Source organism: Patella vulgata, chromosome 9 (genome assembly GCF_932274485.2).
Source record: "Patella vulgata chromosome 9, xgPatVulg1.2, whole genome shotgun sequence".
NCBI classification, from domain to species: Eukaryota; Metazoa; Mollusca; class Gastropoda; family Patellidae; genus Patella; species Patella vulgata.
In genome coordinates this window covers 14784684-14799228 of record NC_065887.2, presented here as the reverse complement: position 1 = coordinate 14799228, position 14545 = coordinate 14784684, and the positions used below count along the sequence as shown (strand labels likewise).

The 14545-nt window shown below is 35.5% G+C and overlaps 1 protein-coding gene across 1 annotated transcript in view; it reads left to right on the top strand.

The window, feature by feature from the left end:
* LOC126832690 (cardioacceleratory peptide receptor-like) overlaps positions 1–12322 on the top strand; it is a 37406-nt gene extending 25084 nt beyond the window's left edge. Inside the window, exons 3-6 of the mRNA XM_050563556.1 lie at positions 7318–7460; positions 9655–9805; positions 11020–11148; positions 12081–12322. Of these exons, the coding sequence (XP_050419513.1) occupies positions 7318–7460; positions 9655–9805; positions 11020–11148; positions 12081–12322 (665 nt within the window). The remainder of the gene's footprint in view (positions 1–7317; positions 7461–9654; positions 9806–11019; positions 11149–12080) is intronic.
* The last annotated feature ends 2223 nt before the right edge of the window (positions 12323–14545 follow it).

The window sequence follows — 14545 nt, the reverse complement described above, 5'->3', positions numbered from 1 at the left end:
GCTGTACCCAGTCAGATCCATATTCCCATACTACTGACAAGGGAAAACTTTGATCTAACCTGGAAACTCCTGGTTATGGAGTCTGCGCGCTGCTCATTGGGCCACTGTCGATCCTGAAAGATATAAAGTTAATTTAGTTTGAATCATCCAGTGATATTTCATGGCACTGATTCCAGTCGGCATCGCGCTCGAAATTCCACCATCGTTACTTTAAATCTAATCCCCAGAATCGCCACTTTAAAGCACAAATCCATATTCACACTGTAATCAATCAAAAATGTTTTTAGTGACATGAGGATTAATAATACTGACATCTAATATGCCATCAACCAATATGCCATCTAATATGCATCGCGCTCGAAATTCCACCATCGTTACTTTAAATCTAATCCCCAGAATCGCCACTTTAAAGCACAAATCCATATTCACGCTGTAATCAATCAAAAATGTTTTTAGTGACATGAGGATTAATAATACTGATATCTAATATGCCATCAACCAGTACATGCGATCAACAATCATGTTGAAATAATAGACCATGCATTCAGCTTATCTGTTCACCCCGAATTCATAATGCTCACATTATTCCCAATACACTCATTTTGCTCAAAATTGCACTTCAATACATTTAAATATAAAGGAGATAGACCTCTTTGATTTAGGCTGTAATAAAGTATTTGTTATCGATCAGTGTAGGAAGATATAACCGATTGTCGTCAGTTGTCAAAATCGAAAAGAAACAAATAATGGTAAAATAAATCAACAAAATATTAATTTACTCGAACGGAATTTACCCCATGAATAATCGAAATGATACATTGAGATCTATTTTAAAACGGGTTGGATTTTCATTGTAATCTAGGAGAGATACCCCCACCCCCTCTCTCGTTTGTGACAACCATCAACCGTTTAGCACCGGAACTTGATGAATCTGGCTGGAACCATGTTGTTGTTCTAGACGGATGCAATCTTGCTAATTCTATAATTGCCGTTATTTAACTTAAGAAACATAAAGTAGACGCCATTTATTGATGTCCTGTTAGAGAATGTCCCTTTGTCACATAAAGGTTATTAAATGTCTATCTGGAGTTTCATAAGTCACAGTAATTTACAGTTAGTTTACACCTAGAACGTGATCTGTATCACGCTATGATAATAGTAATTTGCGACAATAACAGTTTGCCATATTAGTCTTGTGTGTAGGGGTGTTCTATTTATTCCCCATTTCACATTATGCTGCAATATTAGTATTTCACTCGGACGTTTTTGATCATTAGCCTAATGTGGATTTATGTATCTACATTCAAATTTCTAAGCTTTGGAATAGTTAATCTTTGGGGTTATCTTAATGCCTTGCATTCATAATACGGTGAAGAATCGGATACTGAATCAGAAATAAATTCAACAGACAAAATTTTAAAAAAAGTATCCGTTCCCTCTTATTGATGATAGTCTCGGTGTGTACAGAAATCTTCCGGTTTGTAAATTTTATTCATGTGACGATATTATATGCGCAAAATATTTGTACAAAGGTAAACCTAAAGTTATGTCAAGATAGTTTTGGCACATCTTGTCTTTCATGTCAGATAAATCTGTATTGAAAAATAAAAATTCGCCATGCGGCTTTATCTAAAAAGTAATACGGCTATATTTCATATGATCCCAAATTGTCCGTACATTATTTTCATTTTGTGCACTCATTATAACACATGGACGTGGATTCAAATTCGATCAGATTAGCTGTGGGTTAAACGCAACCATAATTATTGTATTCAGTTTCTATTTTAAATTGATTTGAAATGTATGCTTCGTCTTGTTGTCAAATACTAAAACCCGTCTGTCTATACGTCACTCCCAGTAATGGAGTATGAGCACTTGCTTTTCAATTTGAAAGATTCTCAGTTTTGAATTTCTTGATAATACTCTGACATTTTTGGGACTATAATCTTACACCCATTAATCATTTGTTTTACGTTCGCCTTTCCGATTAACCACAATCGATTACAATTACGTTATCATAACACTTGTTTCATATGCCGACTTTCTGACACACCGAGTTCAGCATTAAAGATACAACGAAAGCATGTTAATCAGTTGAGTCGTATTACCATAATGAAGTAGGAATATTGTACCATTCTCATTTACATGTATCTCATTTATGTCATTTTGCAATGCAATTCGTGTGTTTGTCGTTATTCAGAATTAGAAAGAAACGTGTGTATTAAATGGTGATATCTGGATATACAGCCTAATTCATCTTTATAATCCGCCAACATGGCAAATGAAGTATGCACCTAAAGATATAAGCTTTTATGCTGATCCGTATATAACTTTTCAAGACAAGAATTATATTTTTTTCTATGGATAATAATACTTATGATCTAATACCGAGTTCATCTTTTACTTATAAAAGAGACTTTATAAGACAAATTCCATCTGATCCTTACGCGTCAGTGATTCGCGTTAGTATCCTGATTGTCATTGTTCCGATCAACCATTACCACGATCGACATAGACTTCAGACTCTTAATTGATTGAAACGGTATAAAGTAACAACATTAAAAGATTTTTATTTACTCGGGGGGAAACCTTACTGAAGGGATACCCGGAATCCTTTAAGAATAGCCGATATTGAATAGACCGCGGTAATCACAACATTGAAGCCATTAATTAAAGACCTCGGTTTGTTTGTGTATTTTAACAATCCAATAATATTGACGTCACAAGCAAGATGCAGGAGGGGACCGCCGTAAAACAAATAATGAAAATCTATTTTGAGAATTTTTCAACATGATTCTGCTTTAATACAAATGACAAACATGCCTAGGCTATTCAAGTATAAGACTATTCAGAAAGCCGTTGATATGTTTTCGGGAGTAGGTATTTAACGACATTGAGAATGGCCAGATGTAATCTAAAAAAATCAATTGATATTACGAAATACGGAAAACTATTTTGAGGAAATACTCGTGAATCAAATAATCAAATATTAGAGAAGATAGAAGAAATTGTGAAAGATTTAAACAAGATATTTATTTTTGAAACCGATCTGATCTAAATTGGTCGAATGGTTATTGTCTCGTTGTTAAAGTTGCGAGGTTTCTTGGAATTTTGATTTTTTGATGATTTGGCAAGATTTGTTTGAAAAGCGTAGGCTCTATAACATTAATATTACGTAGAATGAGCTGAATCGATCTATTTATCGATTCGTTTTTGACTAAAATTATTGATGTGACGTTCTACGAAACACGACAGTCATGTTGCTTCACTATGAGTAAGGCACGTGTATTTTTCGTTTTTGCCTAATTGCATTGAAAACCGTACGTATGTAGGATTTCGAGTAAGTCTGGAAATACAAACTGTGTATACTTAGTAATCTCGATTTAACTACTTGACTTCTGATTACAGTCATTCTCCAGGGAGGGATTTTATTTTGTTTTGGTATGTGACTAGCTTACATGAAAACTAAAAACAACGACCGATTCTCGTCTCTTAAGAGAGTCTTTTCCATTATCGAAGACTCTGTACCATCTCATCCCGTTGACACTTTTTGTATTGTGGGTGGCGGCATGTATGGTCTACCGCGCGCGTGTGTGTGCTTTAGATCATGAGGTCTGCCAATGAGTCATTAAGTGGTAGGGTCGCTCGCCCAATATTTTATCCGTCTAAACCTTACTGTATCATAAAACCGATCACATCTTCTCAAATAAACGCCCCTCTCACTTAAATTAGTTGACTACCCAATATGGCATCTGTTTACATATAACGATTTTATCGAGTGGTAAACAGGGTTGATTAATGTTTCATATAACGAACCTTGAACTGTCGGGATTTCTAAATTAATATGCATATTTAGCAATAAGTGTGATAAAAGGCTAGTATAAGCGTATTGCCACCTTAATATTCAGCGCATGCCTGTTAGCACCCTTTGCCAGTTATTTGTTAGCTTTATATGGGATTAAAACGAGTTTCTGGTGCCAAATGAACTAGAAATAATCTAACAGAGTTTCTGTGAGCATTGCACCGACCTTGTACTAAGATGTTCAAATGCTTCTAACAGTGATGTGATTTGATCTTTGCTACTCCGATGGTTGCCTTGATAAACGTGACCTTTACCCAAACATAACCTAGTTCATTATCGCAAAGCACCACTGAGGCTTTTCATTAAGTTAAGATCCACACGAGAGTGTCCGAATTTAATTCAATAGACACGTACTTTACGTTCTACGTATCCCGGAAGAATGATTATACTGCGACCGTAATGTTTATTTCTTGCATCCAATGAACGGGCTCGTATGTAAAACTTTAACTTCCTTATCATCATTCAAAACGTAAGTCGATTTCATTCTTAACATGGGTTGGAATTGTTCAAAGGTAGTTTGTCTGTGGTATCGTTAAACGACTAATAGAAGAATAAGAAGATATATCAAAAAAGAAAGATATACGGTTATGTCGTTACGCACATATATATACATGTATATTTATTATTAATATTTCCATAATAATTCGCTGAAGCTCAGGTCTTTGGCAGCTGAAGGAAATTGTTAACAGACCAGGCTTCCCACATCCCCAAAATAATATTAAAAAAAACCAACATCACTATTGTGTGATGATTTTAAATAATTGAAGTTCTAAGCTAGCAACAGCTTTGGTTCCTTTAGGTCATAAGGTCTGCCTTTGAGTCAAGCGACGCGGTTTCGATCCCATACATGTACGTGACCAAGGGCAGGGCCGTCCAACCCGCAGGTTTTTCTCTGGATCTCCACTCACTGTTAAAGCGAATTCTCTAAATAAAATTATGCCTTGAATGTCTCGAAATGTCCTTGTTTGCGTCTAGTGGACATTACCCCCCCCCCCTCTCTCTATCTCTCTCCCCTCTCTCTCTCTCTCTCAGTAATGTCGACTTAATATACCCATCAACTTGCAACCTGTGCGCTACAAAACAAGTCATATAAAGACACAAAATGTGTTTAAGCCAAGATAGCTGGATCTGAGCTTTAGTGGTATAGACTAGGCATTACTTTATTATACTTGTACCCAGGAGCAACGTCTTTGGTTTTATTAATGATCCCCAAAAGCATCATTTTGTACTAACGCCGTCAAAAGGATACCATGAATGATCCTTACCATCACCACTGGATACCGTAACTTAAAGGGCAAGACTGTGCCATAAGCAAGGAAATGGAGACGATAACATTTCTCAGTCGCTCCTCAATCTCCAAACTACGCCAAACGAGCTTTTCACCTACGAATGACTCTTCTTGAAAGTTTTCACGTGTCTGTGATATTCCCCTTTGTGACCAATATGACGTCGACTCTATCAGCTGAAAAGTAGTTTCTGTCCATAAATCAAGAGGACAAGTTACGAAATAAGTCTAGATAATTTCCTGTATACTATTACTATAATTAAATTGGAACCCACTGATAGTCACTAAATGCCACGGAATGCCGGTGAAGTACCATACTGGGAGAGACTGATATTAAATCAGTATCCGATAAACTGATTAGAATGTGATCATTACAATTTAGTAGACAAAGTAGATTTTTCGTAAGGAATGGTGCACTATTGACGTGTTAACGGTCGAAAATATAAAGCTGGCCGAATGAAATAAAAGAAAGTGTTAAATATACCGTTAAAGATAGTATTAAATATTTTACCGAAGTTTGTGGATTGTAATCAAAGAATTTATTTCCATATTTACGTTTAACGTTAAAATCATCGTCGAAGATTACCAAACGGAATCGAAGAATTTTCATATTTTAGTCTTAGAATGTTTAACCTATACCGAATTACCGATGCGCCTGGAACGTAATGAATATAGTTTAAACTATTGCTCCGTGTTAACCGAATGAAAACGACAAACTTTTCAACAATGTGATGCACCTTTAAGGATACAAGTAAAAATCTAAATATTTACCAGTATTTGTCAAAATGACTTCAGATTTTTGCTGAAAACTGTCCACACATTTGTTTTATGTCAGCGAAATACCATTTCGGTATCCCCAGTAGTATTATTCCATTCTACTCAACTAACCCCTGGGTACATTCACGGTTATTCTCGAATTCAAATTATCTACCCTTGATGATTTCATTGGTCACGTAGGTTGTTTCTACGAGCCGATAAAAACAGATTACATACCAGTCTTAGCATCATTGTTCATGTTCACTGCCATACAACAGCTTGTACGTTCGATTATAAGAAAGTCTGCAAGAAATGTAATATCAAAGAAGTGACATGAACACAAAAATATGTCCTAAAGTTTTTTGACAGAGTTTACAATAATGATTTGGCGATCTTAGTTTTAATAAAATGCGAATGTTATGAAACCACTCTTACATTACGTCACACGTTTAAGGGTATAAAAATTTCGCTGAAATTTGCCGAATAAAATCTAAGAATACTGACACAATTCTTATGTTCCTGTTATAGCGTCTCTAATCCTTTCAATAAAAGTCGAGGAAATGACGAGCTTAGCATATCAAATATATGGCTGTACAGACAAAACTAGACGGATACATGCTGTCAAAATGTCTTCATCTTCTTCCCATATTATTTCGACCAGTTTCCGTGATTCAGTATAATCTATCGTTTGTTTTGTTAAGTCAGATCCTATTTATAATTCTTTCTCCCCAGTTACTATTTACGATTTTTTTCTCGCAACATAATATTAAAGGGACAATAACACTCTTGCTGGCTTGACAGCTCCAGAAAATAAAAAAATAGCCTTATTCTAAGTACTAGATGTGTTAGTGTCCTACCTGTTGTGTAAATATTTTTAAATCCAAGTCACATTTGAAAAGCTTTACCTCAGGCTTTTCAAATCATTTAGTTGAATTTTTCCAATTTTTTAAATTAGGTGTGTTAAGATGAAATTTGTATCATCAATTAATTGGAATATTGTAAAATATATAGTACAATTTGTTGACCAGAATAAATATTGGGACATATTATTCAGTTACAACAAGAGTGGTATTGAGCCTTTAATGTTCTTCAATTGACGATTTTCTTCTCGCAACGACTGGTACACTACCGAAAATACCAAAACATAACATTAATATTCTGTTTTAGTATACTATTGACCCGGGACCGAGCATTACGTCATCACAGATATCATGGTTAGTGTAACAATCGATGTGGAATCGTCCTGGAAACAAGCGTGTCAAGTTTCATGTCTATCGCCCTTGAATTCAGATTTTTTTCGAAGTGTGCCCCTCTCCCCCGAACAAGAAGGAGAATAAGAACAGTACGCAGACCCTTGGACACAGTACCTGTTCCAAGAAACAATGATTTATAATATTTTAATTTTTCGTTTCAGAAACACGTTCCAAAATTTTGGTATCGTTGGCATGGGGTTGTGCTCTGACTTTCTCTGTACCAATGCTTGTTATTAATGAACGTATAATAGTAGACGGTCGACCCCAATGCTGGATAGAGTTTCCAGAAGCTTGGTATTGGAAGGTAATATATAGCTTATGTTTTGCATTATATTCTAAATGTGTGCGTATATGAAGTATATCGTTGTCGCCCACGACCGTCCGCACATTTGATCGTCGTTCGTCTGTTCACAGTGTTAGTGGATCCAGCGACAGCATGTAATTGAATGAAATCTCGGATTTAATGTTTTGTCCTGCACGTAAAGAAACCCTAGACAGATGCGATTCGAAATAAGGGCATAGCGAAGTGCCGCGCGGTCCAATCAAATTTCCCTCGGAGCACCATGTACGGGACATGCCCATGTTCATTATCCCTATTGGTGGCGAAAAGTAGGACATTAACAGGGGTGCGTGCAGAAAAATGTTCGCGTTCGGGCCGGGGGGGGGGGGGGTCTTCCTGCTCCCGCATGACTGACCGCAGAGCCAGAAGGTGGGTGTGGGGGGGGGGGGGGTACATGGGTTCTCCTCCTAAAATTTTAAAATTTGAAGTCAATTTCCTTTTATCCAAGGTAATTTCTGAAGGACATTTACTTTTAAATGTATAGGCTCTCCCATAGGCTCTCACTGGAGTTGCTCTTATATAGGCTGAGTTACACCCATTTTGTTTTATTTCCGCTTCCAGCCACAATCAGGACTGTAGAATGTAGGTTAAGAAAAAGTCACGACGACCAAGTCCAAGGATTGCGTAAATAAAAACATAAATGAATTAGGCAAAATGTTGCTGCGTCATATGTTGTATTTATTGAAATATTAAAGTAGCCATGAAATGAAATAATTTTTTCGAACAATGTTCTGCTTTCTGCAAATTGAGCACATTAATTTATCTTACTCATACTACGACCAATAAATCTTCTTTACTTCCTGAAAACAACTAAGACCGAATTCTTCACAACTAGCGAAATTGACAGTTATATTATCCAATTTCAGGAACAGTGCTATATATAAAAATATTGTGCCATAAATGGATTATATTAGGAAGTTATGTTTTTTTTTAAATGTCGATATATCAGTTAAGGGTTGCGTTACTAGTTTTGTTTTATTACCAGTAGAATGAGTTGAAATATAAACTAGTGATGCCACGAAAAATATATGGTTTTTTTTCTGGTAAATCACAATTGCCACAAAAAAGTAAATATTTATTCTAATAAATCAAGACTTGTGTACTGTATGGACCAGAAGTGTTTTAAAATTGTGACGGCATATCAAACATCGATGTCCGTAAATCGATGCCCAATTGTCCAAGGACAAGGAATAAGCATGCCAAGTTCCATATCCATCGTACTTAAATTGGCAGAGTCTTAGACTTTTGTCAAAGTGCCCCGCCCCAACAACAACAAGACAAGTACGTAGCGCTTGGGGACCACTTACTCGTCAAAATCCTCTGCTAATCATGATTTATTTTTGACTGTCATATCACACCATAACGTAAAATATCGAATAGAAATTCTCCAATCTGATGAAAACATAGATCCTATTTCGTTTCGGTTTTTATAATTAAAAAATTCGTCTTGCTTGTCCTCACTACACAACGTTGTGAAGGCCATTGAAATTATAAATGATCGAAATGAGATTAATTAGATGAGAGAAATTCTCTAGATCTGGAAGAATTCTAATGGCAGGCGTCGTGAATGGACTAGAATAGGCAATAATGTTATATGTTTCTTAAATTGTATAGACACAAGAATATTGTTGCTACTCTTACATCATTAATGTTAAGAGATCTCGTCTTTTGCAATCTTCTATATATTCTGCTTCTGCATATACCTTAAAAAAAGATGACGTCTTATTTCAAAGAAGTCTAAAATTATGGCTAGTTGGTGTATCTAATACTGTCATAATATTGATTTTCGAAATGAAATAAAATGAAATGAGATTTAACTTCCTATTTTTTTGGGCTTACCGGGCTAATGCAAACGAAATAGACTGAGGGGAATTTTGCTACGGTCTAATCTTTTACATGCTAGAAAATGTGTACACGAGACTTCTGTTTGCGTCCCAACCGAAGGACATTACGCTGTTCCTTGCACCACTGGCAAAGGGAAGCCACGCCAGAAAATCAAGGGGAACTATCTCGACCAACATCGTGAGCGAACCCGAAACCTTCTGGTTACCCAGCCAGCACATCAATTACTGAGCCACCGCATTTCCCATATATTGCCATTAGTGTTTAACTTTTGTGTTTATTTAAAATGATGGTGTCCTAATCTTTCTATTTACAGCTGTATATAACGATAATCGCTATAGGACTGTTTATTATACCAGCCGTATTGATTGCAGTCTGCTATATTATAATAGTAGTTATATTATGGAGAAAAACGTCGTTACAAGTACCCAACTCAGTTACCTCAGAGAAAAGATACATCACAAATAGTAAGTAAAACAGCTAATACCACATTAATTGATTAATTAATTCACCTTGTTCATATATATAAACCTTCCAGTTTAATTATCGCACAGAGGGGGGGGGGGGGCTAGTGACCAAGAGTGTCCTGGATTGAAAAATCGAGAACAATTTCTATTTATATGATAACACCAATATATGGTACCGGTTTTTGAACATACTTTGAAAATGAAATGAAATGGGGTTTAACGTCCTACTTTTCTGCACCGACTGGGATAATGAAGACGGACATACGTCATACAGTGTACTATCAGGGAAATTGTGCTCAGGCAGCAGCACTACAGTCTAATCTTATTTCAAATTCCAATTGTCAAAGAGTTCTTAACACGCTAATGTGTACACGGAACCTCTGTTTGTTGCCCCATCCGAACGACTAGACACTGGTCTTACAATTATCTCCGCTTGAGAACAGACATGAAGCTTGTTGACCGACATTTTAATCGAGGATGTTGGTCGAATACACTAGTATAGACTACGAGAATTTAAAGAAGTATTTATTCTGCTTCCATTTCGTAAAATTGAAAATGGCTATGTAGTGTTTGTTTGAATGAAAGGTGTAAAACCGATTAGAACTACATTGCAAAATAGAATATGAAGGCCATCCAGGACAGGGATCTTTTCTCAAATTATATATAGTCCACTGTGTGCATAAAGAAATAGCACGAAAATGACTAATAACAGAGCAATTACCCCGCTGGACATTAAATTCAGTAAGTTATATGGTTTTATATCAATCACTCTTCACAAAAAGACTGTTTCAATCGAAGTCCTGACGTTTTTGCCAAAGAAGTTAAATAGGTTCTAAATCAGGATAACAGAAGCCTATGATGACAGGGTTCGTATGAAGGATTCGCAAGCGCGGTCAGGGCGGGATGGGGGTGGGGGCGGAAAATCTCCACATGAACACTGACATTAGGGGAGCTGATAGTACGTGATATTTGTCATCACTTTACACTGGTCGCTGCTTCGCTGTGTTGTGTCTCTTAGACGTTAATTGGGGTAATACGGCCTACGTTTTTTTTTTTATCCTATCCGGACTTACGAAATGCAGTGTGCTATGAGGGAGATTTTACGCGGACAAACTGAAAAAACTGGACAAATAGATACCAAATATCACTTGAGAAGTGGTACCAGGTGTTCTGAGATGAGTAATCATAAACTAATATACAATGTCCATTTTCAGGTTCCTATATATCGAGTAGAAGTAATCGTAATAACAGAAAGAAAGAAATGTTGACTGCTTGTAGTTCACGTGGTCTTATTCCTAAAGCAAAATTAAAAACTATTAAAATGACCCTCGTTATTGTGTTAGGTAAGTTGTAATGACTATTTTTTTTATTATTCTACAATTGGCTATTTTGTTGCGGTTATATCGAATGTTGCGTTTACTATTCCAATATTCCATGCCATTATTCGACTGCTATTTCAATAGTCGTTATATTCAATGTCGAGTTTACTATTCGAATATTCAAAGTCATTATTCGACTGCTATTTGAAAGGTGGTTATATTGTCTGTTACTATTCGAATATTCAAAGGCATTATTCGACTGCTATTTAAATAGTGGTTATATTGAATGTTGAGTTTACTATTCGAATATTCAAAGTCATTACTCGACTGCTATTTGAATAGTGGTTATATTGAATGTTGAGTTTACTATTCGAATATTCAAAGTCATTATTTGACTGAAATTTGAATAGTGTATTCAATGTTGAGTTTACTATTCGAATATTCAAAGTCATTATTCGACTGCTATTTGAATAGTGGTTATATTAAATGTTGAGTTTACTATTCGAATATTCCACGTCATTATTCGACTGCTATTTGAATAGTGGTTATACTGAACTTGCTGTTATTAATCTCTCGTTAATTATATTCAAAATATGCAATTGAAATTGTGACAATTCCTAAACTCCGGTATCCAATAATTACCGCCAAAAAGTCTCGATAACGTTGTTAAATGTAAACAGATTATATTTTTGTAGTACTAATTTATGAATTGGAGATTTGAAACGTTTATTTGATAACAACAATGTTTTACACTGTGTAAAGATTATACAGTTATGCGGATCTATAGATCTATAACAATATTCTTTCTTTGAATTAACATCTTTATTTTCTGATGCTCTTTCCTTTATTTCTAGTCTTAATTATTAACTGGATTCCGTTAGATATGATTTCAAATATACGAACCCATACCAATATTGTAACTTTATATTAAGATCTTTATTTTCTTGTCTTTTCAGTGTTTATTATTTGTTGGAGTCCGTATTTCGTGTTCGATTTATTGGATGTCTATCATCATCTGCCGTCAGATCAACAAACAGTGGCTATAAGTACTTTTATACAGAGTCTAGCTCCTTTAAACAGTGCTGCTAACCCCATTATATATTTTCTCTTTAATACTAAAATGTGTTTCTATCTACTTCGCTATCGACCCAAACACCAAGGATCTCCTATGTCCAACACCCACTTAACAAGTATTTAAAAGACAGGCAAGAAATGAGATTAAAGAACTCAAACTCGAGAATAGTATGGAATCAAAGAACCGTGGTTTTCCTATAAAGAGATTGTTAACAGCTTTAACGATTTTGTTTCCTGAATCTAGTGATGAATTACTCGTGTTTTAACGATTTTATTTCCTGTATTCAGTTATGAATTACTCGCGTTCTAATGTTCGTTTCGTTTAATTTATAAAGAATATTTGAAGGACAAAAAGGAAACGAGATTAAAGGACTTAAGTGTTGTGTAATGTCGGATCAAAACACCGCCGTGTTCTTAAAAAGATACGTACATAAACATCTATAACCATTTGTTATCTTGGATTTGATTTCAAATGAAAGATACATACTATATCTTCTATCAGTGTTTTTGCCTATCCAGTTATGAAGAAAGACTTCAGACTTATCATCCGTTCGTTTCATATATTTTACCAGGTATTATTTCTAAAAGAGCAACATGACATCACTTTTGATACGGTATCGTTGGTGTCATGCGCGGTTATTATTCGCTGAACATGTTTGTATATAATCTGTATATATATATATAGCATTTTGAGTGGTCGCTAATTGTTAAACGGTTTTAGATTGTTCACTGTGAAAAACTTCCATTCATTTGTCCATATTTGATGATTGAGACCACATCGAGAGTTGGTTGGCTGTGCAAGCGAATCATTGAAATCAAATTGTATCATATGTTAGTTCAGAAATGGCCAAATTTGTGTCGATTGGACATCAAGCCCCGTTCACTCACCCCACTCCCTGAATGTACTAAAGTTTAGTTTCTTCATGCCACCCATCAAATCTGGAATAGGTCTTTATTTGAGCCGATGTGATCGGGCGCGATTCCACATCTAGATTGTTGCCAGATAGAGAATCCATTATGTTTGTTGTCTAAAGATGTTCCAATCCGGTTCCAGATCCAGGAATCGGCGCATCCACCCAGTTGGGTCGATTCTGCAGATGCAAAATAAAGGTCAATAACACAGATTATCAGACTTCTTGGAACTCAAATAAGGATTCAAAATTCAAAAATCTGTTTGTCTGTAACTCGATTCTGGATTAGGGTCGCCCGTCCAACCTCCGTGGGTTTTCTCCGGGTCCTTCGGTTTCCCCCCACTGCTAAAGACCCCTACGCGCAAGCAAATTATTGAAATAAAAATTGAACCATATGTTAGTCCCGAAATGACCTAGTTTGTGTCGAGTTGACGTTAAACCCCATTTTTCTCTCTCTCTCTGTAACTCGATTCTGTGTTTCTTTATCCCAACCAGGTTTTCATACATTTTATCGCTTAAGAGCAGATCATCAATTGGGCTAAGTATACACAATTCGAGGATTTCAGTTTGTTCTAAGGCTAAACTAATTTGATTTTCTATTCTTGGGGTCTTGATGACTTGAACCATGTAAAAGCTATTTTGTTTCAAATGTCAAAACTTAAAAATTTGGTACTAAAAGCTTTTAAACAGTGCAGCCAAGTACATTTGGTATTAATTTAGTCCATTTCCTGAAGAAATAAGAAAACTTTAACAGGTGTTCCGGAAGAACAGGAAATCAAATTGGTATTCCATACTGTAATATCACGTCATTCATATCAATTTAAATACGCACCTGGTTCTTGGTTGATATTTCTATTGGAATGAATGACGTCATCAATTATAAGGACGGTGTGTTTGATTTAAATGGATCCTGTTTAACCCGAATTAGAAATCAAGCTACTACAATATAGTTCTTGTAAACAAACTATTACGTCACAATTATCCAAATTGGTAATCGATAATTCTTGAAAGTAAATAACATATCCGGTTTCCGATACTGTTCAATCAATCATTTTTTCATTGACTTTTTTTTTAATAATTTGAGTATTCGAGTGGTTTTCATAAAGTGAAGAATCCGTAATTGAAAACGTATTTGGAATCATCTGGGTCCTCTTCAATCAAACACGACGTGATGTAACTAATTTGGAATTAAACTTTAATCAAAACGGAACTACGATAAATTCATACAAGCATGGTTCATCTTGTCTCAAATTCCTTGAAACGAAAGAACAGAAAAGGTTAACCTGTGAAGTTGACGTTCCAAAATCACGAATAACAAACACAAAAAACCATACAAGACACTATGTTCAAAATCATTGAAGGAATGCCATTAGTCATTTGTGTGGAATAATTTGCTAATCGTGATTTTGTCTCTTGTAAAGAACCATTTGCGGTTA